This window comes from Paramormyrops kingsleyae, chromosome 8, assembly GCF_048594095.1.
Source record: "Paramormyrops kingsleyae isolate MSU_618 chromosome 8, PKINGS_0.4, whole genome shotgun sequence".
NCBI lineage: Eukaryota > Metazoa > Chordata > Actinopteri > Osteoglossiformes > Mormyridae > Paramormyrops > Paramormyrops kingsleyae.
The window spans coordinates 31,819,069-31,846,702 of NC_132804.1; the positions used below are offsets into that span (position 1 = coordinate 31,819,069).

A 27,634-nucleotide genomic window follows, 5' to 3' on the forward strand; every position below is an offset into this window, starting at 1 on the left:
CAGAGAGGTGACATTCCATGTCCCTAGAGCTAGCTTCTGCAGCCGAGGATCGGACCGCCAAGGTCCCTGCCTTTGGCTACTGTCCAACTGACACTGCACCCGACCCCTATGGCCCCTCCTACAGGTGGTGAGCCCATTGGAGGGGGGACCCACGTGCCTTCTTAGGGCTGTGCCCGGCCAGGCCCCATGGGTGCAGGCCTGTGACCTGTGTTCGGGTGAGGGAAAACGTGAATCCATGTTGTTTCTAATCATAAGGGGTCTAATGAGCCGCACTTTGTATGGTTCCTCACCCAGTACCTTGGGTGACCCCGGGCAACTTAGCTCCTGGATCACTGGAACATGCAAACCCCTCCACCATGATAACATGTCAGCACCAGGAGAGGTGCTGTGAGACCAATCTCTCAAAGCACTTCATTACCACTGTTGTGAGTCATACAGGTCTGTAGTCATTTAGGTTCTTGGTGGCTGTGTTTTTAGGGTCAGGGATAAAGGTTGATGATTTCTGATGGGGTGGAATGGTGGCTGATGTGAGAGAGAGATTAAAAATCTTCATGAAGATGCCAGCAAGCTGGTGAGCACATGTTTTGAGTGTTTTCCCAGATACTTCATCCAGGCCAGAGGCCTTCCTTGGCTTCACCGGTTTAAGCACACATTTTACCTCATGCTCCTGCAGAGTGAGTGTGTGGGTGCTGAGAGCTGGCAGGGTCAGTGTGGTCATGTTAGGCCTCCTTACCTTAAACTTGGGAAAGAAATAATTCAGTTCCTCTGCCAGCGTGACGTTGGAGCTGACAGTGCTTTGTGGTTTGTGATCTGCCGTGGTCTTCTATTTTCCTCCTGTTGGCTTCTTTTGCTTCTTTGATTCCTCTCCTCAGTTTGGCTCTGGCAGCGGTGTATAGTCACCTGACCTGAAAGTAGTGTTGCGGTTTTTTGAGGAATGTACTTCTTTTGCCTTCCAGGGTTTCTGATTTGGAAACTCCCAGATCCTGTTTATGGTAGCGACATTATCAGCACAGTTCTTGATGCAGAATTCAAATGGAGGCACACATCAAACATTTTATCATCTCTCTTAGTACATAGCTTAAGAGCACCCTAAAATGGATGGATGGATAACAGTAGGGCATTTCATTTTTTTATATCACCCAGTAATCAGTTAACAAAACCACAGTGGATAATTGGCATTTACAATAATTTATAATGGCCTAAGATTATTCAGATACCTGTTACAATGCATGACATTTCACATTTTTGTTGTCAATTTCATTTTTACATCTGGATTCCACAGTTCTGTCTACATTTTCCACACTGTGAAAATCATAGGGTTCTACATGTCTATATTATACGATTAAAACTGGTACAAGAAACATTGCAACCTGAATGCATATGCACATACAATAAATACTGCAACAATGCAAATAGTTATGAAATTTCCATGCAGTGAGAAACAGCATTTTTTGCAGTGGCTGCCATATTGTAAGAGGAGAATGTTGTCTTGAGCGATGTGTCTTGTGTGTATGCTGTCCACCGAAAATCATTCTTAGTTTTAAAATTTAGTGTAAGTGTAATCCTGGTAACAATCCCCATTAAATATATCAATTATCTGATTTTTCCTGTAACTGTAACAAAATGCAGTTTTTTTTTTGTATTCTGAATACACAACTTAGTTCCATGTATTCCGTTACTTCCCAAGCATGTGGATATCGTGTAGCCCCATTAAGATAAGACTTTTTTCAGTAAGCTACCTTTGCTGAGAATTTATGCTAGCTTGATACCGTGTATTGTTGTAGCTCAGTTCGATTAATGAAGTTAGTGGAGGGATGTAAGATTAAAATCTGAAAATATGGATTTATTATAAAGGTGTGAATGCTGTAGGTGTGACAAGAAGCAGTGCTCCGCAGGTTATATGTCTAGCTGTATACCTAACCTGTACTGTACATGCCTTCTGCCCTTCCCAGGCCACAGTGCAGTTTGCTCCCACAAAGCAGCAGCAAGAACAGTGCCCAGGCTGTGAAACAAATGGACTTGATGGTGACCTGCTCATTGTCTATGATGTCAATAGACCCAAATCAAAGGGTGATTTTCAGGTAGGGGGGATTGACTGTATATATAGGGTAAGGTTGCTAAGTAGGGCAATGAGTGGGAATAACTACTGCTGACCTTTTGTCTCAAGGGTTATAATAAATTTATAAGCTTAATAGACCACTTATGGAGATGACTAATGAGGGTACATGACTGTTTAGCTACAAGCATAGCTAGCATACCTTGTTAATTTAGGCTCAATAAAATGAAACACCAAAAAGTCTTTGATATGTACACGCAAGAAATGTTTGATTATTGGGAGCAACTTTTATCACCCTGTTCATGAAAGCACTGAGGACCGTAGATCTCTGTGATATGAGAATATTCAATGCACAGCTCAAATGTTGATCCCTCAGCTGGAATCTAAGATGTAATTTGTTGATGTTGGTGAAGCTGAATGTTTGGCAATATAATGGATTTTCCAAATAATACATGGATCTTTCTGGGAAGACTGGTAGTTGCAAAAGTGTTTGGAAACCATTACTGTACTGTTTTTTGTCTGAAAATGTGCACACTGAATGCAGCCAGGCAACTTGTCTGTGTCTCTTAAATCAAGAGACTCTAAGTATCCAGCGATGATATTGGTATAGGGCAAACTCCCAGTGGATATTATGGGATTTTTAGGGAAGACTTATATGTGTGGTGAAAGAACAGCATTTTATAGTGGGATGAGTCATTAGGCAGCACAGGAATAAATAGAGGCGGTTATTCAGTTTTAGGGTGCGTTACACATACAGTAAGAGTGAAGAAGAGACAATCTAACTAAAGTAAACACATAAATAGTGATACAGAATGATAAACAAAAAATACATATGTTTCTCTCTTAAAGTGTTCTTTTGTGTACTCCCCTACCCCACCCCTACTGGTTGATATCATCTTAGGTGCTCAAGGGATATTTTGTGCATTACTTTGCCCCAACGGATCTCCCCCGCATCCCTAAAAATGTGGTGTTTATCATCGACCAGAGTGGCTCTATGCATGGCATCAAAATTAAACAGGTACAGGTACCTTTTAATTGGTTTCCTTTTTGGTATATTGCTTGGACTAGAATTCTCTTGATTTGTCATATAATCTGCTCCTTCAGACTCGTGAGGCTCTGCTGAAGATCCTAGGAGATATCTCAGAGGAAGACCACTTTGGCCTTATCAGCTTTGATGATGCCATCTATAAATGGAAACCCAACCTGGTCCCAGCCACACCTGGAAACCTGGAGGCTGCACGGGCATTTGTGAGAAAGATAGTTGATCGGGGAGGTAAGAATTGTAGATCTAGTCAAAGGTCCACATATCCTACCACTAAAATAGTTTATGGAGTATTTGACCTTATAGTTTGTATTAGATACATTTTACGTATATACCTCTTTTCAGAATTGCAAAGACTCTTACATAGAATAAAGTAAACAACAAAGTGTTATGATGCGCTGAGAACATGACAGGAAGGGACACACTGTCCAGAAGTTAGGGTAAAACTCAGGATGTAATAGAGGTAGAAGACAATCAGGAGCAGGAACAGACATCAACGATCCAAAAACGTTAATGACCGGACTGGGGAAAACATACCTAACGCAGACTTAAAAACATTGGACTAATCAACAACAAAGAGAAACAGCTGGTAAACACGGGATTCTACACGGGGATTCTACACGAGGTTAACGAGGGGGCGTGGCACATCTTTCTCATTTGGTTGCATCAGCATAGGATTTTATCACACCCTTTTTTGGTGTGGTGGGGTATTAATTGATTAACTTGCATGCTGATGAATAGCTGTTCTAATCTGCATACCCTAGTTTTTCTGTTGATGAAAGATTGACTTGATACAGTTACTGTATTTCCAAAATATTTTAAATTGATCATTAACTTTCATAACCTAACTCTCATCATCACTGGTATCTATCTAGGGAACATTCTTTGGTTCTCCCTCTCCACCAGCCTGCTCATCTTTCTTCTCATTTTTTTTTAAATAATCAGCTCTAGACCACTTCCTTCTTGAACATGTTAACACAATAGCTAAACACATTTTATCATCAGTGCATGTTTACCTATGTACTCCCATGTCCAGGTAGGGAGAAATCAAAAAGAAAAAGACAAATTGAGCCAGGGAAGATTTTTTTTTTTCATAATTTGTTAAAGCAGTACTTGTGCCAGAACAAAACATCCTAATGATTATCATACATTGTCATAGATGTGACCGCATGAAATTTTAACTGCACACAGTCTCAATAAATGCAACCATTTTGGTACTTATTACTTATTAAAACCTATTACTTTTATGTCACTGAAAATGTTGGTCATAGTGCAAAAGAAAAATGAAGAGAATATACATATTTAAACATATAAAAATCTAAATAAAATAAATAATGTTTTTAAGTACTGGAGGGGTCATGGGAGTTTGCCCAACCAGTCTATATGTGTTTTGTGGACTTGGAAAAGTCATACAGCCATGACCCTCAGGGGGGTCCTGTGGGGGGTACTTCAGGAGTACAAGGTATGAGGTCTGTTGTTGAGGGCCATCATGTCTCCATATAAATGGGTACTTGTGACCTGCAGCATGCACTGGGGCGGTTTGTGGCTGAGTGTGAAGTGGCCGTATGAGGAGCAGCACCTCCAGTTCTGCAGGTGTTGCAAGTTGAAGATCCCCTGGACAGGGGCCCCTGCCAGATGCTCCCAGCTCACCCTCACTATGTGTTTGGGTCTACCAGGTCTAGCCAGCATTATCCCCCGACATCTAATCAAACTCACCACTAGGTGGTGGTCAGTTAACAGGACAGCTCCTCTCTTCACCTGAGTGTCTCAAACATGTGGCTGCAAATCTTACGATTACAAAATATAATTAAAAAATCAATCATTGAACTGCGGCCAAGGTGCTCTGGTGCCAGGTGAACTTATGAACACCCTTATGTTCAAGCATGGTGTTCATTATGGACAAACTGTGGTTAGCATAAAAGTCCAATAAGAGCACACCGCTTTGGTTCAGACTGAGCAGGCTGTTCCTCCCAAATACACTGTTCCTGGTTTCACTGTTATTACCCACGTGAGCATTAAAATACAACAATGGAGTCCCTGGAGGGGGTACCTTCCAGCACCCCAAACAAGGTCACCAAGAAGACCAAATACTTTGAACTAGTGTTCGGTGCATAAGCACAGACAACACTGAGAGCCCGTTCCCCAACGCAAAGTCAAAGGGAGGCGAAGGTGATTTCTTAATTTAACTAATCATTATCTCTCTGTCTGGCTGGATCAGGCCATAAGATTTCATCCACATCACAGGCTTTGTTTTCATTTGCAAGGCACCGTTGGAAGAATCGTTGCACAGCAGCTGCTTCGATAATATCACAGGCCTGCTCCATGGCCTGAATGAGGGACATATGGTCGTAGGGTCGAAGGTCGTATCCCTTCCACCGACATGCAGAAAAAAAACTCCTCTATTGGATTAAGAAAGTGGGAGTATGGTGGAAGGTATAGGACTGCAAATTGAGGGTATATATATTCATGTTGAATTTCTTCAGCATCCATTTGCAAGACTCTCTGAAACACAGTGAAAGACAATAGGACGCTGTTCAATTTAGGTCTATTGCACAGTAATTTTACATGTAAAAAGTTATGTGTGCAGTGCACAATGCCACACCATAGTAAGGTGAACAATACATACCTCCACATACTCATTACGCAGATGTTTTATGGCGTTAAATTAGTGCCAAAACTCGCGCGCATAAAAACCACGCGCGCGTATGTGCTCACGAGCAGAAAACCCATCCTCTATACGCGCTCGCGTTTGCACAGCACTCGCTCGCTCGCTCGATCGGCGTTACATTAGTGCCAAAAGTCGAACCACGCGCGCGTGTGCGCTTGCGAGCTGAAGACCCATCCTCTCTACGCGCTCGCGTTCGCTGGACCCTATCTATGCGCTCGCGTCTGCACAGCACTCGCTCGCTCGACAGGATGAATTTTGACACTTTGGAGGCGGGGACAGTGGCTAATATCATTAATATCATCAAGCGAGCGAGTGCTGTGCAGACGCGAGCGCGTAGATAGGGTCCAGCGAACGCGAGCGCGTAAAGAGAATGGATCTTCAGCTCGCAAGCGCACACGCGCGCGTGGTTCGACTTTTGGCACTAATGTAACGCCGATCGAGCGAGCAAGCGAGTGCTGTGCAAACGCGAGCGCGTAGAGAGGATGGTTTTCTGCTCGCGAGCGCATACGCGCGCGTGGTTTTTATGCGCGCGAGTTTTGGCACTAATTTAACGCCATAATGTTTCACTCTCTCTGAATTTCTGTCAAATGGTACTTGATACAGTTGCTTCATGTGTACCTGATTTTTTTTGAGGATTCGACCTAATGTTGCCAGAGAGACGCGATGGATGTTATTGAAAATATTATGATCATTGATGACATTGTCTTGGATTTCTCTTAGTCTGATACAGTTGTTGGCCAAAACCATGTTTACAATTGCTGCATCTTGCGGCTAAGTAAATATGGGGCACCTTCTGCCATGGTGTCCTCGACCCTCAGTCCTATGTAGACAAAAAATACATGCAGCCTACTGTCAAATGTCACAGGAAAAGATACTAAAAGTGATGACAAGTACAGTAAGCTGCAGTTTCATTGTACTGTGTGGTTAGTTTACCTGTTTTCTCGACGAAATGTTCGAATTACTGTCGCTACTGTATTTCTGCTAAGATTTGGCTGAACTCTTAGTCCAGCTTCCCTCATTGTGAGGCCATGGTTGATAACGTGGTCAATAAGTGTTGCACGGATTTTTTGAGTTAAAGTTTGTCCTCTTCTTCTTTGTTCAGGTGCTATCTCTTCTTCAGGTCCCTCTCTACCTCTTCCTCTACATAGGTCTCTACCTCCTTCTTCTCCTCTTTGAGCTCCTCCTCTCATTCTCACTCTTCTTCTTCTCCTTCCATTTTTGTTGAAGACAGGTGAACTCACCTGCTGCCTTTTATAGTGCACCTGAGTGCTGTGTTTTCAATTAAGCACATGTGTGTTTCCACACCTGGTTAATGTGATTATCCAATACATTCATGAGTGTGATCATTGGCAAGCCAGGGCTTTTTTTGACAAGGAAATAACCTCACAATCCTTATCTGTGTCTAAGGTGTGAAAATGCGTGTAGAGTTTTGCAAATTACAGAATCAGAATCAGCTTTATTCGCCAAGTGTGCTGGGGCTGCTTGAGACTCCCCAGTACACAGGCAATAAATGACACTATACAAACAATAAGTTACAATATACAAGAAATAAATTTTGAAAAAAACATGGGTAACCTACTTTACAAAGTATAAGGTGCAGGTGTGATGGATCTGCAATGATTTTCTCTGCCTGTTTCCTAGTCCTTGAGTAGTACAAAATGTGTTTGCTCCAAACCACACTGTGAGTGATGAGCAAAGGACAGACTCAACAACTGCAGTGTAGAAGTGGCTCAACAGCTCCCATGGCAGACCGTACTTCCTTAGTTGCCACAGGAAGTACATCCTTTGCTGGGCCTTTTTGAGCACGGAGTTGATGTTGGGCTCCCACTTCAAGTCTTGGGAAATGGTTGTTCCCAGAAACTTGAAGGTCTCCACCGTTGCCACAGGGCTGTTGGATATAGTGAGAGGAAGAAGTGCCTGATGGTGCCTCCTGAAGTCCACTGTCATCTCCACAGTCTTGAGCGTGTTAAGCTCCAGGTTGTTCTGACTGCACCAGAACACCAGCCAGTCAACCTCCCGCAGATACGCAGACTCGTCATCATCTTGGATAAGTCCGGTGACTGTAGTGTCATCTGCAAACTTCAGGAATTTGACCGCTGGGTCATTGGAGGTGCAGTCATTTGTGTAGAGAGAGAAGAGCAGTGATGAGAGAACACAGCCCTGGGGAGCACCAATACTGACTCTCTGTGTACCAGAAGACACGTCCCCCAGCCTCACATGCTGCTTCTTGTCTGTTAGGAAGCTGGTGATCCACTTGCAGATGGCAGGGGAAACGTGGAGTTGTGAAACTTGGGAGGAAAGGATTTCGGAAATGATTGTATTAAAAGCCGAGCTGAAGTCCACAAACAGGATCCGTGAATAAGCCCCTGGGTAGTCCAGGTGTTTCAGGATCAAGTGCAGGCCCATGTTGATTGAGTCATCCACTGACCTGTTTGTCCGGTAGGCGAACTGCAGGGGATCGAGCAGGTGGTCAGTGGTGTTCTTCAGGTGGGCTAGCACCAGTTGTTCAAACGACTTCATGACTACAGACATCAGGGCGACAGGCCTGTAGTCATTCAGTCCTGTGATGGAGGGTTTCTTGGGGACTGGGATGATGGTGGAGCTTTTGAAGCAGGAGCGGACCTCACACAGCTCTAGGGATCTGTTGAACAATTGCGTACAGACTGTAGCCAGTTGATCAGCACAGACTTTGAGACAGGAGGGGGAGACACTGTCTGGGGCCGATGTTTTCCTGGTTTTCTGTTTCCAGAAGACCAGAATCACATCCTTTTTGCATATCTTGAGTGTAGCCTGTGTATCCGAGGGGGGAGGGGGGACTGCCAGAGGTGTGATGGAGGCTCTTGTTGCTGGGCTGGAGTGTGGTGTGAGTTTGTTTCTCTCAAACCTAGAAGTCGTTCAGGTCATCAGCCAGGTCTTCCTTTGCCTCAGCAGGGGGGGATGGTCTCCTGTAGTCTCAGCAGGCCTCGCCATACTGCTGCAGGGTCATTGGCTGAAAATCTGTTCTTCAGCTTTTCTGTATAGCTTCTTTTAGCCACTTTGACCTCCTTAGTAAGTAGGTTTCTGGTCTGCTTTATCACTGTGTGTAATGTTTTGCAAAAAGTGTAAAGCAAATCTGCAGAGGTGTTTTGCTCCTTGGGTGGGGATTGTTGCTAATTGTGTGATAATTTTTATTTTAGTGTGTAAACAATCATAAATAACTGTAAACATTACCACCAATATTTGTGTGGCAAGTGGGAATGGGATACTGCCGGAATGCTACCAAACAATGGTACTAATGGCCACAATTCAGCTCGACTACGGCAAGATGTGGCGAGTGGGAATGGGATACTGCCGGATGGTACCAAACAACGGTACTAATGGCCACAATTCAGTTCGACTACGCCACCCCAGGAATTACACCCAGAGAAAGTTCGGTCGCCCTACCCCGGGGCCAAGGCACACTGGTCTGTTTACCATAAGAGCGGAGAGACGTTGTTCCAAACACAAATTTTATTAAATCTAAAACCATAAAAAGATTAGTCAATCAGAACACCATAGGCCTAAAGCACAACCCAGATACCAGCAGCCACTTCTTGCCGGTCTAAGACTGGGCTCTGGAACCTAAGACAGCACAGAGGAACCCAAAGGATTCATGCAGTCACATGGGTGAAAAATAACTACAAACCACAAATGTAATCAACACACAAAACCCAAAAAAGGAAAAACTGCAAATAAACAACTAAAATACATGGCAACATGACCTACAACAAAACAATTCACATTAATGGACACAGTAAAAATGCATATTGCCCATCCAAAACATAAAACAAAATATACCCCACAAAAGTAAGACAGAGGGTCTGGTGGTTGAGTCATGGCAACTGGACTTCTCTCTGAAAGGTAGAAACGTTTCACTGTCCTGAACCAACGTTTCACTGCTCATCCAAGCAGCTTCATCAGTCGAACTGAAGAAGCTGCTGGGATGAGCAGTGAAAAGTTTCTACCTTTCAGAGAGCAGTCCAGTTGCCATGACTCAACCACCAGACAGTTTCTCCTGGATGTCTGAGAATCTTCACAGACACAAGACAGAGGGGTTCACAGGAAACCACATGCTCATCGAGTTGAGCCATGTGGCTGACAGGGAGCAGGGGAAAACACAAAGACTGACAACACAATACATCACAGGCAATGTTCTCTCTTGCTTGGCAACAGGGGAAGAATTCTTTGTTGTGGCCCATCCAAACCCTGACACTGAAATTTGACTCATTTATGACACTCTCTCATCCAGCCTGTGTTCTATGTTCTAGTCATTCATGGACTTCTTCCATGTTTAGAAACACGTGAACAGTTTTCAGTCATTGTATTTAAATGATTACTGCTGTGTGCCAGTTGTATTTAATTTTTGTGGCTTGTACTTTTATTTTGCATCAAAGTTCACCATGATGAAAATGTGTTTTGATGAATGAGAATGTTTTTGAGTTTTGCAAAAAGGGTGACAGATCTACAAATTATTTCTAGCTCTGTGGAAATTTTGAAATTTGAAATTTCATTTTGACAATTTTGTCAAATGAGTGATTGATTCAATAAATGAATTTTGGTAACTGACAGTCTCGTTTAAAGATTGTCTGGTGTCTTAGCAATTCAGAAAAACTATATTTAAAATCTTAATTTCCTCCTCAGCCACAGATATAAACAATGCAGTGCTGGAAGGAGTGAGGATGCTGAACAACCTGGCTGAGAGCCAAAATACCAAAGACAGCATCTCCATTCTCATTCTTCTCACAGACGGAGACCCCACTTCAGGTACATCAAATTATTTCATGTAGACCATTTTTTTGCATATGCATGCAGTTTTCTTAGGAAATTAAAGGTGGCTTCTAGGAGACTGACATTCATAATAATTTGTCATCTCTTCACTGACATACACGAGTACTGACTCACTGCTATGCAATTAGAGTGTGAAGGTTCCCTGTGTTACTGCACTGTCTCACAGCATATAGCAGTAGTCAGAAGGAACTCACAGTCGGGAGGCTGTCAGGGGAATATCTATCTTCTAATATTCATCTTTTGACCACTAATCCTTGTCAGGGTCACTAGGGGGATCTAGAGACTATCTTAGGCAGTACAAGACACAAGGCTGGCATACAGCCTGAAAGGTATGCCAGGAATTGTGTATTATTTTGATTATACAATTAGGCTAAATGCAACACCATAACCATTTAGTTGAGGCAAAGTTCATGTGTAGCTCGAACGCTGTAAGGGAAGATATATTTATGATTACATGTAAAGTCTTGTGAAATTCAGAGGTATGAAGCCAAAAACAAGTTTCTCTTCCCCATAGGTGTAACTAATCTAGACAGTATTCAGGCCAATGTTAAGGAAGCCATAGGGAAGAGGTACTCCCTTTACTGTCTGGGATTTGGCTTTGATGTAAATTATGAGTTTCTGGAGAAGATGGCACTGCAGAACCTTGGTGTGGCCCGAAGAATCTATCCCGACTCAGATGCCGATCTACAGTTGCAGGTATTATCTTTGGGAATACCTGACTACGTGGAGGAGTCCATGAGCACAGATGTCTGAGTATTGTCTTTCTTTGATTCTTAAGGGCTTTTATGAGGAAGTAGCTACACCTCTACTGTTGGATGTCCAACTGAGCTACACAGGTGTGTCCAACCTTACACAGTCCAACTTCAGTCAGTACTACAATGGCACAGAGATTGTAGTTGCTGGACAAATCTCCGACAACGACTTGGAAACCCTCACAGGAACAATCACGGCTCGTTCGGTGAGAACACTCCTATTTATACAATATTTATTCATCCTGAATATAATCTTCTAGAAATGTAGCAAAATGTCAACTTTTTCATACAATCTTCAATACAACATTTCCTCTACCAATCACAAATTTGTTTGATGCTAAGTATGTATACAAACTAATTAACATGATACAAAAATAATTAGCCCTACTTCAATGCAATAAAGTACATTTAGTGCTCATTGTAGATGTTTTTAGTGCAGTTGTAACCTGCAGGTTGTGCTTACAGAAAAACAATGAAGTAACATACCAAGACATGTCAGTTAAGGAGGACAACCTCTTGGACATCTACATCTTTGAGATGTATATCCAGAGGCTCTGGGCATATCTTACAGTAAAGCAACTACTAGAGAAGGAGTATGTATACTGTGTTTGAGTGCTTCTTCCTTCTTTTGTGTGATGTGTAGGTATGCTGTGTTTCAGTCCTTGTCCCTTTCTTTGTGTGATGTATAAATATACTGTGTTTGAGTACTTGTTCCTTTGTGTGATGTGTAAGTATGCTGTTTGAGTGCCAGTCCCTTTCTTTGTATGGTGTGTAAGTATGCTGTGCTTGAGTGCTTGTCCCTTTCTTTGTGTGATATTTATGTGCATGCACATTTCTCATTTCTCCTGTGCTTATGTGTCTGTTCCACAGGGTTTTGTTGGGACAGAGTGAGAAGCAGGCACTCAGAAAGCAGGCCCTCGATCTCTCTGTTAAGTATAGCTTTGTGACCCCACTGACCTCAATGGTAGTTACTAAGCCAGAGGGTGAAGACTCCCAGGTGCTCCACAAACCCAAGGAGGGAAAGCCTGAGCACAGAGGTAAGTTTGGCGCTGCAACACTATCCACTTAACCAGTCATTCCTCTTACAAGAAGGAAGTTTAATAAATAAATACATCCAGAGCATGAAAAGATAAGAATGATTATTGGTATACAGTATAATGCAAACTTTGGATTCTATAAAGGAAGTGACACCTGGACAAGAGTAGGGCTATCTGCAAGATTGTCTGTGGTAAAATATCGTTGTAATACCACTAATGTTCATGCACATCTTTCCTGACATCCTGACCACAAACCCGGAGCTCCGTATTCAAGGCAACAATCCTTGATACTATAAACAATAGCTTTTTACCGGAGGTGTAACAGTACACAAAATTAACTGTTTTGGGGTCACAGTCCCTTGTAATCTCAATACAGCAAGGAAATAGAATTATTAAAACTGAATAACAAACCTCTCCTGGAGCCGACACCTTATCGTGGTGGAGGGGTTTGGGTGTTCCAATGATCCCAGGAGCTAAGTTGCCCGGGGCTTTATGCCCCTGGTAGGGTCACCCAAGGCAAACAGGTCCTGGGTGAGGAACCAGACAAAGTGCGGCTCGTCAGACCCTTATGATGAATACAAACAGGGATTCACGATTTCCCTTGCCCGGACGCGGGTCACCGGGGCCCCCCCCTGGAGCCAGGCCTGGGGGTGGGGCTCGATGGCGAGCGCCTGGTGGCCAGGCCTACACCCATGGAGCCTGGTCGGGCACAGCCCGAACAAGGCATGTGGGTCCCCCCTCCAATGGGTTCACCACCTGTAGGAGGGGCCATAGGGGTCGGGTGCAGTGCAAGTTGGGCAGTGGCCGAAGGTGGGGACCTTGGCGGTCTGATCCTTCCCTGCAGAAGCTAGCTCTAGGGACATGGAATGTCACCTCTCTGGTGGTGAAGGAGCCTGAGCTGGTGCACGAGGCTGTGAGGTTCCGACTAGATGTAGTTGGGCTCACCTTGATGCACGGCTTGGGCTCTGGAACCAGTCTCCTTGAAGGGGGTTGGACCCTCTTCCACTTTGGAGTTGCTCACGGGGAGAGGCACCGAGCTGGGGTGGGCCTACTTATTGCCCCCTGGCTGGGTGCCTGTGCGTTGGGGTTTACCGCGGTGGATGAGAGGGTGGCCTCCCTTCGCCTTCGACTGGGGGGACGGGTTCTGACTGTTGTTTGTGCTTATGCACCAAATAGCAGTTCAGAATACCCACCCTTTTTGGAGTCCTTGGAAGGGGTGTTGGAGAGCACTCCTCCTTGGGACTCTCTTGTTCTGCTGGGGGACTTCAGTGCTCACGTGGGCAATGACAGTGAGACCTGGAGGGGCATGATTGGGAGGAACGACCCCCCCGATCTGAACCCGAGTGGTGTTTTGTTATTGGATTTCTGTGCTCATCACGGATTGTCCATAATGAACACCATGTTCAAGCATAAGGGTGTCCATATGTGCACATGGCACCAGGACACCCTAGGCCGCAGTTCGATGATCGACTTTGTGTCATCGGACTTGCGGCCGCATGTATTGGACACTCGGGTAAGGAGAGGGGCGGAGCTGTCAACCGATCACCACCTGGTGGTGGGTTGGCTCCGCTGGTGGGGGAGGAAGCCGGTCAGACCTGGCAGACCCAAGCGTATAGTGCGGGTCTGCTGGGAACATCTGGCAGAATCCCGTCAGAGGGAGTTTCAACTCCTACCTCTGGCAGAACTTCGACCATGTCCCGGGGGAGGCGGGGGACTATTGAGAATGACTTCCGGACGGCTTCCAGGAGATTCTCATCCACCATCCGGCGTCTCAGGGCGGGAAAGCGGTGCAGCATCAACACTGTTTATGGTGGGGATGGTGCGCTGCTGACCTCAACTCGGGACGTTGTGGGTCGGTGGAAGGAGTACTTCGAAGACCTCCTCAATCCCACCGACACGCCTTCCAATGAGGAAGCAGAGTCTGGGGACTTGGGGGTGGACTCACCTATCTCTGAGGCAGAGGTCGCTGAGGTGGTTAAAAAGCTCCTAGGTGGCCGGGCCCCCGGGGGTGGATGAGATCCGCCCGGAGTTCCTCAAGGCTCTGGATGTTGCAGGGCTGTCTTGGTTGACACGCATCTGCGACATCGCGTGGACATCGAAGGCGGTGCCCCTGGATTGACAGATTGGGGTGGTGGTCCCCATCTTCAAGAAGGGGGACCGGAGGGTGTGTTCCAACTATAGGGGGATCACACTCCTCAGCCTCCCTGGTAAGGTCTATTCAGGGGTGCTGGAGAGGAGGGTCCGTCGGATAGTCGAACCTCGGATTCAGGAAGAGCAGTGTGGTTTTTGCCCTGGCTGTGGAACAGTGGGCCAGCTCTATACTCTCGGCAGGGTCCTGGAGGGTGCGTGGGAGTTTGCCCAACCAGTCTACATGTGTTTTGTGGACTTGGAGAAGGCATTTGACCGCGTCCCTCGGGGAGTCCTGTGGGGAGTGCTCCGGGAGTATGGGGTGCCGGACTGCCTTATACGGGCTGTTCGGTCCCTGTACGACTGGTGTCAGAGCTTGGTCCGCATTGCCGGCAGTAAGTCGGACTTGTTCCCGGTGAGAGTTGGACTCCGCCAGGGCTGCCCTTTATCACCGATTCTGTTCATAACCTTTATGGACAGAATTTCTAGGCGCAGCCAGGGTGTTGAGGGTGTCTGGTTTGGTGACCTCAGGATTGGGTCTCTGCTTTTTGCAGATGATGTGGTTCTGTTGGCCTCATCAGACCGTGACCTTCGGTTCACACTGGAACAGTTCGCAGCCGAGCGTGAAGCGGCTGGAATGAAAATCAGCACCTCCAAATCCGAGACCATGGTCCTCAGCCGGAAAAGGGTGGAGTGCTCTCTCCGGGTCGGGGAGGAGGTCCTTCCCCAAGTGGAGGAGTTTAAGTATCTTGGGGTCTTGTTCACGAGTGAGGGAAGGATGGAGCGGGAGATCGACAGGCGGATTGGTGCGGCGTCAGCAGTGATGCGGGTGCTGCATCGGTGTGTCGTGGTGAAGAAAGAGCTGAGCCAAAAGGCAAAGCTCTCGATTTACCGATCGGTCTACGTTCCTATACCCTCACCTATGGTCACGAGTTGTGGGTAGTGACCGAAAGAATGAGATTGCGAGTACAAGCGGCCGAAATGAGTTTTCTCCGCAGGGTGGCTGGGGCTCTCCCTTAGAGATAGGGTGAGGAGCTCGGTCATTCGGGAGGGACTCAGAGTAGAGCCGCTGCTCCTCCGCATTGAGAGGAGCCAGATGAGGTGGCTCGGGCATCTGCTTAGGATGCCTCCTGGACGCCTCCCTGGTGAGGTGTTCCGGGCATGTCCCACTGGGAGGAGGCCCCGGGGAAGACCCAGGACACGCTGGAGGGACTATGTCTCTCGGCTGGCCTGGGAACGCCTCGGGATTCCCCCAGAGGAGCTGGAGGAAGTGGCTGGGGAGAGGGAAGTCTGGGTTTCCCTGCTGAGACTGCTGCCCCCGCGACACAACCTCGGTTAAGTGGAAGTACTGTAAATGGATGGATGGATGGATGAATAACAAAACCTAAGAAAGGATAATTTTTCACCCTAAAAAGAAATCATTTTAAAAATGTAAAGTTCAAAAAGAAGACTGCATCACAACAATTATAATGAACTAAATCCAGTGTTCTCTACTACTGTGCACGATTACATATTTGTAGCATTAATAAACACCACTAGAGACCAGTGTTAATTTTGACAGCAAATTTTTATTTAGTTTTAGTCATAGTCTTTTGACTAAAATGTAATTTAGTTTCAGTCATAATTTAGTCATCTTAATTATTTTAGTTGTAGTCTAGTTTTAGTTGACTAAATATCATAAGATTACAATCAACTAAAACTACAGTTGATTTATCGACTAAAATTAGAAGTGTAAAGTGTAATTTTTAAAGTTTCCTTTTGATGTCAGGAAGTCATTATGTTCACCAAGATGAAATGAAACCAATGTTAAGGGATGGTATTAAGGTTTGACTGTGCAGTACACAAAGACACGGATTTCACTCTTATTTGAAACACAAACTTATGCTTATTTACCCAGAAACTGAGTACTGTAAAATGAGTAGTGTTATTAGTGCAAAAGTAAAATCACTTCAAAGTGCATAGGCTATAATGCCACCAGGCCTGCTCTCTCTGAATATTAAAATAGAAATATTAAAATAAATACTTGTAGACATAGTTTATTGGTGATTTCATGTTTGTTGAAGATTCCGCTTTTTAACAACTGTATAAAGTAATGTTATTTGTTATATAAATCAACTCAGGTGAAACAAAAAATGTACGTTTTCAGGGTTGCCAAATCTCAAGAATCTGGCATGATACTGTACTCACGCTTTCAGACTCACGCAGGAAATCTTATGGCAAATCTATATTATACCATTATAAACCTAAAATTATCTACGTCCAAAGTGTATTTACACGGTTAAATACAGAAGCAGACTATTTACAAGGTAAGAACTGTTACATGTACTGTATGCAGACATCTCGAATTGAAAATCTCACTCCAGCCAACTGGCCGAAGTTGGCAACACCGCGTTTTATTTGAAATGAAAAGTAAAATGCACTGTTTTCGCCTGAAACGGCTCGTCATTCCTTTGCGTTAATTGTTACTCCGAAATATAAAACGAATATGGAAAAAACACGTCACGTTTTATATCTTTTCGAAATAATAAGACTGTCCATATCCTACTCTAACAGCGATTAAAGTGATAAGTTCGTATGTATTTATATTAAAACGATACTTTAATTTTATTACCGGTGTGGGATTATAGAAAACCAATTCTTAAATCCATGAACACTAAAATATATGACATAGACACGACTGTATTAGGGTTTTACGACTTAAGCACTTTATTTAAACATGCACAATTTTCACATTTTATTTATTTTCTCTTATTTTGAAAAGCAGCCCTACCTTTATTTAGTAGATGTTGATGCAACTAATAGGCTACTTAAATATAGGCCTATATCACACTAAATAGTTAGACATTATGATCTTCCAGACCTTTGCTTCAAGAAATTTTCTCTAACTGATCCCTGCCTTACGCGAACTTCATTAGTTCTGACTGGATCTCGTCTCTGGCAAACATTTTCATCTCGTTTTTATTCGTTTACGAAATTGTCAATACACTTTCGTCATAGTCTTAGGCGTCGCGAAATATTTTTTATTTAGTTATCGTCTTGTTTTTGTCTGAAAATAAAGGTCGTTGACCATGACTATGACGAAAATTTTTCGTCAACAAAATTAACGCTGATCTACTCCTGATTTTATTCTGAGACAAACTACCACAAAAATGAAACAGCAGTGCTGTGGGGCAGTAAAGCAAGGAAAGGGAGTCTGCAGAAGACACTTGGTCTTGTGTACCAAGTAAATCTAACAGTATTTGACAGATCTGTTTCAAACTTCACATACATGTTGTATGGGTGAAGGTCTGGATTTCATAAAATTTTGAGACAAATTTCACCAAAATCAAAACAGTATCGTGTATTGATAGCAAGGATTAGGGTTGTGTAGCAAGACCTGGTACCAATAGGGCACTGGTTCCTATACGATAGGTATGTACCAGATCATACTGCATCACTGATTTTGGTGCCTCAATTCGGTGCCACTCAAATGCCTGACCCTTCGATTGAAATATTTGCCCTCTGGTGCTTAGGCAAGAAAATTATCACTGCACCTCATGTGTCATCAATAGTTAAAATCAGGACCACACCAGCTGCGTGGTGTGTTTTTTTGGCCAGGCAGTGTATTAGACTGTATTTAGTGACCGTGATATATTATTTCTTGGGCCATGGACCTTGTATGACTTTGGAAAGATTCCTTGTCATGAGCATAAGCTGCCTGTACATACTTTGTGTGAACATAGCTTGATCATTGTATTTGTCATGATTGCTATGTAAGTTGGAGGAGTATTTGCGTGATCACGGTCAGGAGTGTTTGTAAATATATGCACATTTCTACTCACAGAGATAAATTGATGAATATCATTCTATATGTAAAAATGTGTCTACGTCCCATGATAAATTTCACCAAGCTAGGGGTGGGAGTTTGGCCACTATAAATCTCTCCGAAAAAAAAAAGGTGCAGAAAAGGAGTTTTTCTCTGTGAATTCCTGTTGTGTTAGCTATTTTGTTCTCGCCACAATCCAATTTTGTTCAGTTACATTAATTTTTTCCATAATAATTATATATCCATTGTCCACTTTGTATTTAATTATGACTCATTTCTCATGTGTAACTTAGCAAATCTCTCTCTCTCTCATTTGCAATGATTCACCTGCCCTCCCTCATGATTAAGGAACTCAAGGTGAGTCAGTTTATACATATATAACATAAACAGGTAGGAATACAGGAAGGATATATACATATTGTATACTTATATAATGTGAAAAATGAGGCATCTACTTGCTTTTGGCTCAAGTTTATCCTGTTATTGTTATAGTGCATTCATTCTTATGTGAAATTGTTTCAGTGAAAAATGTTTCTTGAATCGTGTTGGTCTGAATTGTGTTGATTAATTATTTATAACTACAGAGTAATGCCAGCCAAGTGAATCACAGCAGTAAATCAATGTGCTATTATGATCCATATTTCAAATTAAGTAATTTTGAAATACATGACTGATTCACCTGTCCTCCCACATGATTAAGGATCTCAAGGTGAGTCAGTATTTACTCAGAACATTCTATTCTCCCTTGAAGTTAAGTGAACAAAGTGCATAGCTGGGCGCTTTTTTCACTTAAGTGTATTCTTCCATCAGCTTAAGTCTGGGGTTTAAGTGCACTTAGGCGATTCACGCGCTTTGGGCAGAAAAACACCAAAATAGCATGTCGTAAGTAAATGACCCTCATGTGAATTCTGCCACTGACATAAATGAACTTTTCAGTATTTGCTGTGGAGACCTGTATAAAATCATGTGTAAAACAAACAACGCAATATTGCAAATGAAACTTTTTAACATGTATCATACATGTAGAAACCAATGTTGCTATTGAAAACACATGTGAATAATTAATATAATTAAGTATATAGAAATAATATATAGTGATATTTAAGCATAAACAACTACAGTATATTACCATTATTTATATATATATATATATATATATATATATATATATATATATATATATATATATATACACACACACACACACCAATACTATACTTGTACAGCACTTTGGTCAACGGAAGTTGTTTTAAAATTTATTGATTGATTGATTGATTAGGCAGGATTCAATTGACATCTGCCTTGTCAACAGGCCCAGTAAGTGAATCAATTAGGCTAAATGACTGGTTGATTTAAAAAATAATTCTTTCAGTTAAATTTACATCGCAGCCTACACTGTAGCATATAAGGTTGTTTGGACTATGCAGTTCACTGCATTATTATTTAATCAGCAATGCATTCTAAACTTTCAGTCCATGCTACTACTAATACTTACATTTAAACTGTATCTGTTGGTAAGGCATGTACTTACAAGCCTATTTGCTTGTTTACAGAATTGTTCAGAATGTAGAAGGAGAAAAATCAGAAGTATTTGGATTTGTTCTTAAACACAATATGGGTCATTCGCAAAAACTCATCGTAACATGAGTTTTCTCTATTTTTTAAAATTAGTTTGACAATGGACTCACATTATACAGTGGTACCTCACTTCTCGAACTCATTAGAACACGAATTTCTTAAAAGTCGAACCAATCAGTTCGAAAAAAAATTACCTAGAGCTCGATCTGAATCTCAGAAGTCAAACCGTGAACGCCGACCTAAGATAACTTGTACGCGCGGGGAACTGAGTCACATGGCACTTTACACATTGTTTGGATACATTTATTTTCTTACTTTACAAATTACTGTTTTGATAAATGTGCTTAGATGTGTTTAGTACAGTATATGCTCTTCTTGTTTTATCCGGTTCATTTTGTGTTTAAATGCTAAAAAAAAGAAAAAAAACATATTTAGGTGTAAGTTTTTGGGGCCAAGAACCAATTAATTGGTTTTCCATTATTTCTTATGGGGAAAATTCGATCAGATCTTAAACTTTTTAGGATTCGATCCGGAGTTCTGAATGGATTAAGTTCGAGTTTTGAGGTACCACTGTATTATTGTCCGAAATGTTGATTTTGTCTTTGGGGTAGTTAATCAGTTGCAGAGTAAAGTGATTGAAGAAATTAACGTACATCTAATTGTACTCATTGATTGTTTGCTGTGGGTTACTTACAGTAAAGTTGTAAGATTTAACCTTTTATCTAATTGTGTGTTATTTTGACTTACAACTACAAACGTTTTGCCTGTTTCGGGAAAATTACTATGAGGGATCACTAAATCAAAACTATAAATTACATAATTGTAATATATCCAGTTAGTTAAGGTAATTTCTGCACAAAATTCAAACACTGTTGTTCTTACATTTTACATTTTGTTTTTGTAGAATGATTCTCAGGTTTGAGAAAATTTCCAAATATAATCATAGTAAGCCACTGCCAGGCTTTAATTTTCAAAACTAAAGGGCTTATATAGTCTATCTTCCACATTTTGTTTGTTGCCAAAATCACTGAGGGTTTAACCGCCTTTTCTTGTTTGATTAATTAATTATGCCTCTTGCATGTCCGCACCTAATTTTTCAGGTTCAATAGAACAGCAGTCAACCAAGAAACAGTAGAAGAATAGTTGTTGTAGTAGTATTTATGGTGAACAACTGCATGAGGAGATGCTGAGGTACTCGCGGGCAAATATAGTGTGAACACAAGATTCCTCGCACATGGCCATGTGTGGCCTGAAAGCGCTTGAGGAAAAGTGAAGTACGAATTAGGCTTTAGCCTCCTGATGGGAGAAGAGACCCCAGAGCAAGTATCTAGCCTAAATGTGCGAAAACCCTATGCTAAATCAATGAGAGAATATGCTCAAGTGAAAAAAGTGCTTGGGAGAATTAACAGTGACTGTTTAACTTTTATTTAATGTTGAATTGACCCAAATTTCTTATGTTGTTGCCATGGCTCACCTGTTCATCACCTGTTCATCTTTATGAAGCCTTTCCTGCACTGATTGGTGAGTGAGTCCATAAAGGAATCAGTGTATCAACTTAGAAGATGTATTTTAATTTCATTCACTTCACTTGACAAACTTTCTGAGAAAATATTTTACATTTTATTTACTAAATCATGAGAACAATCACATTAGGTTTTATTATGCTTTCAAAAAATATAGCTTTTAAATGACTGATGTGACAAAGAGTGCTTTTCATAAAATAATGGCTGTTGGTGTATAATACTCCTTTACATATCACTCCTTTTCCTGTATAATCAGGACTGGAAATTAAGCTTGCTCATTAGCCAGTGGGCAAGTAATGTAGATGGAGGGTGAATACAAAACACTGCACACCACCCTGCTGGGTATTAAGAAATACATATAGGGCTATCAAAGTTAACGTGTTAGCATTGAAGTCATAATGCATTATAATTTTTCTTGTTGCATCAATGCATTTAATATTTTGAGACTCAAATAGGAAAATAATATGAGCAAAGATTTTTTAGAAAAGTTCTATAGTTGTAAATAACAAATGAAAATTCTCTCACCGTCTCATGGGGAAACTGATATAACTGTCATTTATTTATTTTTTTATTTTGGAACTTCTGTGTGAAATAAATAAATTCATTTCTGGACCAAATATTCACACTATAAAATCTTTTTTGATGGTGTTACATATGCAATTAATCACAATTTTTTAAAAATATGAATCGTTCAACAGCCCTGATTTTTAATTTTTCAGAGCAAATAATTAATAGAGACATGCTAGATCAAGACACTGAAAAATTCAATTTGATTTAATGCATCACCAAAATGTCCTAATGTTAAAAAAAACACAAGGATGTGAAAATCGGAGCATTTTTGGACAGCTGAATGACTGGTAGGGCTTGGCTACGTACTGAATGTGTTACAATGTGGTGCTCTGAATGAGTAATTTGTTTATGTAAATGAGTAAATGATATACTGAAAATAACTTTTTTTACAAGATAATTTATTAATGAAAGATGTGATGTCTTTTGGTTGTTCTTTATTGTGGGCTAGTAAAAATGTATCTCAGCTAGTATGTTCTTACTGAACTAGCCCAGTTGGTCTGTATCAGTAAAAATGAAACTCCACTCCTTTTTATAACATTTGTGATTTTCACTTTTAAATTTAATTGTTCCCTTTGTGTCACTAAGTTCTCATATTTAACTTAGCATGTCTTTCTGTTCTTTGCAATCATTCATCTCTACGTCATGATTAAGGAGCTGCAGGTATGTGGTCATTTAATAAATATAGGTTATTTATTTATAAATATAAATAATAATTTATTTATTATTTATTTCATTATTTATTTATAAATATAAGATCGGTTCCCTTTTTCCCATTACTACAGCATGTTCAAAAGAAGGGCGATTTATTTTATTTTAATCTTAATGAAAACATTGTGTATGCTTAACTTTATTGTGAATCCATTTTTGGCTGTGAGTGTTTCTCCATGAATTCTTGTTCTGTGTTAACTGTTCTGTTTTCACCATGGCCCATTTTTTGTTTATGTAACAGTCCATCATTATAACTGAGTGCTCAAGTGTCCATTTTGTTGACTCAGTTCTGAAGTTTCACTTAATTCTCTCTCTCTCTTGCTGCAATGAATCACCTACCCTACCTCATGATTAAGGACTACCAGGTGAGTGTGTTTATATGTTTTATACAGTATACAGTGGTACCTCAGAACTCGAATTTAATCCGTTCAGAACTTCGGATCGAATCCTAAAAAGTTCGAGCTGTGATCGAATTTTCCCCATAAGAAATAATGGAAAAAGGGCAGAATAATGTTAATCAGACAGATTTCTCATAAAGACTATACTGTATACTGCTGGAGATGAAGCAGGATCCATCCTCTCTTTAATATGTATATAATATTCCAAGAAAAGGGAAATAGACCCTTATCAGAGAACTTGTGGCTTTTTGGCTATGATTTGTTGTGATTTTTTCTATGAAATTCTTTCTGCATTTTCTGTAATGTTTAATTCAAGGGTGATTCCTCAGTTGTTCTGGATTAACTAGTATATTGAAAAATTTACTCATTATTTTAATGCAAAAACACTTCAGTTGAGTATATATTGATTCTTGTATGGTCTTGTGTAATGACATTGAATTATTTCTATGAATTATGTATTACAGTGTTGAGGATGTGGCCGATGTGCACAGTTTTGCTGGATGACACTGATGATGTGTAGCATGGAAGCAGAATTACCCAGTTTGGTAGGGAGTGTAGCAGCAGACTTCAAACTGTACCAGTGGGGCATCCCAACAGACAGACTCTGTAGACCAGCGATTCTCAACCTGTGGGATGCGACCCAAATTTGAAAAGGGTCACGAGGCAGAGTTGGAAATGTATGCATTTTAAAATCAGCAAGCTCCAATGCTGATCCACGATCAGATTTCCCAGCCCCAATACATGAATTAACCTACAGCCGTGGATAAAATAAAGAGACCACTCTATATTTTAAAACAAATCTGCATTCTTAATTCTGGTTTAATTGTGGTTTTGCTGGCAGAAGGCTATGCTGAGCAGCAGGTTGTTTCCAGGTTAAAAATTTCTAAGACAGCAGTACACAAGAATACAGTGAAGCAGGAGACACTGGGTACAACCAGAAACCAGCCAGATAAAGGGCAGAAGCAACTTTCTAATGGCAGAGATGACTGTTTACTTATCTGACCATTTCTCATGAATTGTAGGATGACATCAAGTGACCTTCAAAAGGAATGGGAAACATTAAGTACAGGTGTGAAGTGCACTGCTAGGACAGTGTGTATCAGGCTCCTAGAAGCAAGACTGAAGTCTCATAAAGCAAGGAAGAAGCCCGTCATTAATGAAAAACAGGAAAGAGCCAGGCTGCAGTTTAGAAAAAAAAATACATATTACTCACAGACATACACTCATAAATTGAGAAATGAGTACAACAAAAAATTGTTCTCTTAATTTTTTCCACAGCTATATATTAACGGGACATGGCTCTGCAACTTCTTAGTGTGCATTGCACTGTATGCTCGATCATAGCATTAATTTAGATCTATACTTGATATAGGGTCGCAACTGAGATGGCATGGTAAAAGTTGGGTCACTGCAAAAAGGTTGAGAACCACTGCTCTAGACAATCTGATTCTAAAATCACAAAATCGAGAGACTTTCCTTAGAAACATTCTGCCACCTTTTTATTCCATTGTTGTTCTCACTTAACTCTTTAGTGAAATTATTTCCATCATAAATGTTTTTGGCTTATATCCCCACAATGTTAAATTGTCCCAAAATCCTTGTTTTTCCATGGCTCACCTGTTCATCTTTATGAAGGACATCCTCTACATAATGGTGAGTTCTGACAAATATTGACAACAGTTATGATTAAAGATGATGTTCAGATCTCAGTTATTTTTTGAATGACAATCATTATGGTATGCGGAGGAATACATTATAGAATATTTTTAATTTAGAAAAAAATCCTGTTACTATTTTTTCTATAAACGCTTTGAAATGTTTAATTCAGCAAAATGCTATTCCGAGATTTAGAAAAATAACTTCAAGATCATAACTTTTCTGTTGTTTGTCATTTTCCCTGTAACTTCATTTAATTTCTCTCACCATCTTCATTTCCTTATGAATAATAATGTTCATCATGTACCTTTTTGTTACATTATAAAATTGACTTTCCTACACTGGTTTACTGATTTTTCCTGGTTTCTCTATTCCTTTAATTATGAATTCATGATTATTTTTTATTTTAATTATGTTATGATTGAAGACCAGCAAGTGAGTAATTCTTTTACGTGTATACAGTGTAGAGATCATGGCCTGCTATGTCTCATGCCTACACATGTTCTATAGTAGGGTGATTTGTCATTTTATTAATCCTAATTAAAACATTTTATCCCATTTTTGTTGTAACTTAGTAGTTCCTCTGTGCAAATATTTCTGTGAAAAATGTTTTTGGTTTTAATGCACAGTGACTTTAACTTCTTTAACATTGAATTGACCTAAACCCTTGGGTTGTTGCCATTGCTTGCCTGTTCATCTTTATGAAACCTTTCCTGCACTGATTGGGGAGTGAGTCTGTAAATGAATCAGTGTTTCAGCTTACAAGACGTACCATACTTTTTGGACTATAAGTCGCTACTTTTTTTCCGAAATTTTGGCCCTGCGACTTATAGAACGGTGTGACGTATATGTGGATGTTTCCGATTTTTTTGTACGCCGGCTACGTCATTTTAAGCAGTATACATTAGGCGTAACTCACCTAAAAGGGATAAAGGCAATCTTTACATAACTCTAGACATAATATTATTAAGACAAATAATTCCATAACTCACATACCTAACACGGAGTCCCTCTACGCGATGGCAAGCGTTCGCTAATTAAATGTAACTGGGATCGTATTAAATGTATTCTAATCCTTTATTTGAATAAAAAACTGCTATGATAACTATTATTATGGCCAGATTTAACTAACAATCAAATGTCGCATAAATTTTGCTGAATATTATAGGGCATTTACTAACTGAAATCTAAGCACCATATTTACCATAGATCTGAAACATAGATGTTCGATAATTGCTATTAACTCTTGTAGTGCCATACTACAGGTTTAAATCCTGTAATATGTAACGGCCGAAGTCTTGTGACCGCACTCTCCCATGACAAGTCCTGTGACTGAAAATAGTCGCATGATCTGTTTTAAATCATAACGTTCCCCTAGGCCTGCTATAAATAAAAGACGCTAACTGTTGATCACATAAAACACAAGAAATATCAGAAGGACAGTACAATTTACTTCATATAACTTGATCATCGATAAGAACAGATGTACATTCGTGCTTGTTGACGATTAATAAAGGTAAGACAATTATTGTTTAACTTTATACAGTGCTTTACATTAACAAAAAAGAACCGAAATTGAAATTGTGAAATTGATCACAAAAAGGCCTACGATGTGATCTACTTAGATTTCCAGAAGGCCTTTGATGTTGTCCCCCACAAACAGCTCTTGCTAAAGCTCAAAGCTGCAGGGATTTTAGGAACTGTGACAGCTTGGATCGAAAACTGGTTAACTGACAGGAAGCAGCGAGTGGTTATTAGAGGCACAATGTCACAGTGGGCCTGCGTTCATAGTGGGGTACCGCAGGGTTCAATTTTAGGACCACTATTGTTCCTATTTTACATTAATGATATTGACACCAAAACATACAGTAAACTGGTTCAATTTGCAGATGACACCAAGGTGGGTGGTGTAGCAGATACTGATCTAGCAGCAGAGAGGCTACAACGGGATCTGGATTTAATTAGCAACTGGGCTGATACTTGGCAGATGAAATTTAAGACAGATAAATGTAAGGTAATCCATGCAGGGAGCAGAAATATAAAGTACAGATATTTTATGGGTTCCACTGAAATAAAAGTAGCTGATTACGAGAAAGATCTCGGTGTGTATGTTGATGCTTCCATGTCCCACTCTCGCCAGTGTGGGGAAGCAATAAAAAAGGCCAATAGAATGTTGGGTTATATCTCTAGGTGTGTGGAATTGAAGTCAAGGGAGGTGATGTTACATTTATATAATTCCTTGGTAAGACCCCACCTAAAATATTGTGTGCAGGTTTGGTCACCATACTGTACCTTAAGAAGGACATTGCTGCCTTAGAAAAGGTGCAAAGGAGGGCTAGGAGAATGATTCCTGGTCTTAGAGGAATGTCTTATGAGCAGAGGTTAGCTGAGCTGAATCTGTTTAGCCTTGAGCAAAGGAGACTAAGGGGGGACATGATCCAGGTCTATAAGATTCGAACAGGTCTGGATGCTGTTCAGTCAAACGGCTATTTCAATATTAGTTTAAATACTAGAACTCGTGGCCATACAGTAAGTGGAAATTAGCAGGAGAACATTTTAAAACAAATGTGAGGAAGCACTTCTTTACACAGCGTGTTGTTAGAGTATGAAATAGTCTTCCTGCTGGTGTAGTGGAAGATAAAACCCTGGGTTCCTTTAAATCAGAGCTAGATAAGATTTTAACAACTCTGAGTTATTAGTTAAGTTCACCCCAAATGAGCTTGATGGGCCGAATGGCCCCCTCTCGTTTGTAAATTTCATATGTTCTTATGTTCTAATTTTACTTTTAAATGAACCAATAAGATCGATAGTTTTAAATTAATGAAAAAGAATCTATGACTTGCATCCACGTAATCATTTGAACAGTATATTTAATTATTTTGTGTATAATTATAAATTATAAAAAGTT

General features: G+C 40.9%; 1 protein-coding gene across 1 annotated transcript in view; it reads left to right on the top strand.

Annotated features, from left to right (window-relative positions):
- The window catches only part of LOC111835901 (inter-alpha-trypsin inhibitor heavy chain 4), a 71,266-nt gene that overhangs the window by 20,577 nt on the left and 23,055 nt on the right, over window positions 1–27,634 (top strand). Inside the window, exons 6-13 of the mRNA XM_072715153.1 lie at window positions 1,953–2,081; window positions 2,958–3,074; window positions 3,161–3,329; window positions 10,426–10,548; window positions 11,087–11,268; window positions 11,351–11,530; window positions 11,790–11,917; window positions 12,195–12,361. Of these exons, the coding sequence (XP_072571254.1) occupies window positions 1,953–2,081; window positions 2,958–3,074; window positions 3,161–3,329; window positions 10,426–10,548; window positions 11,087–11,268; window positions 11,351–11,530; window positions 11,790–11,917; window positions 12,195–12,361 (1,195 nt within the window). The remainder of the gene's footprint in view (window positions 1–1,952; window positions 2,082–2,957; window positions 3,075–3,160; window positions 3,330–10,425; window positions 10,549–11,086; window positions 11,269–11,350; window positions 11,531–11,789; window positions 11,918–12,194; window positions 12,362–27,634) is intronic.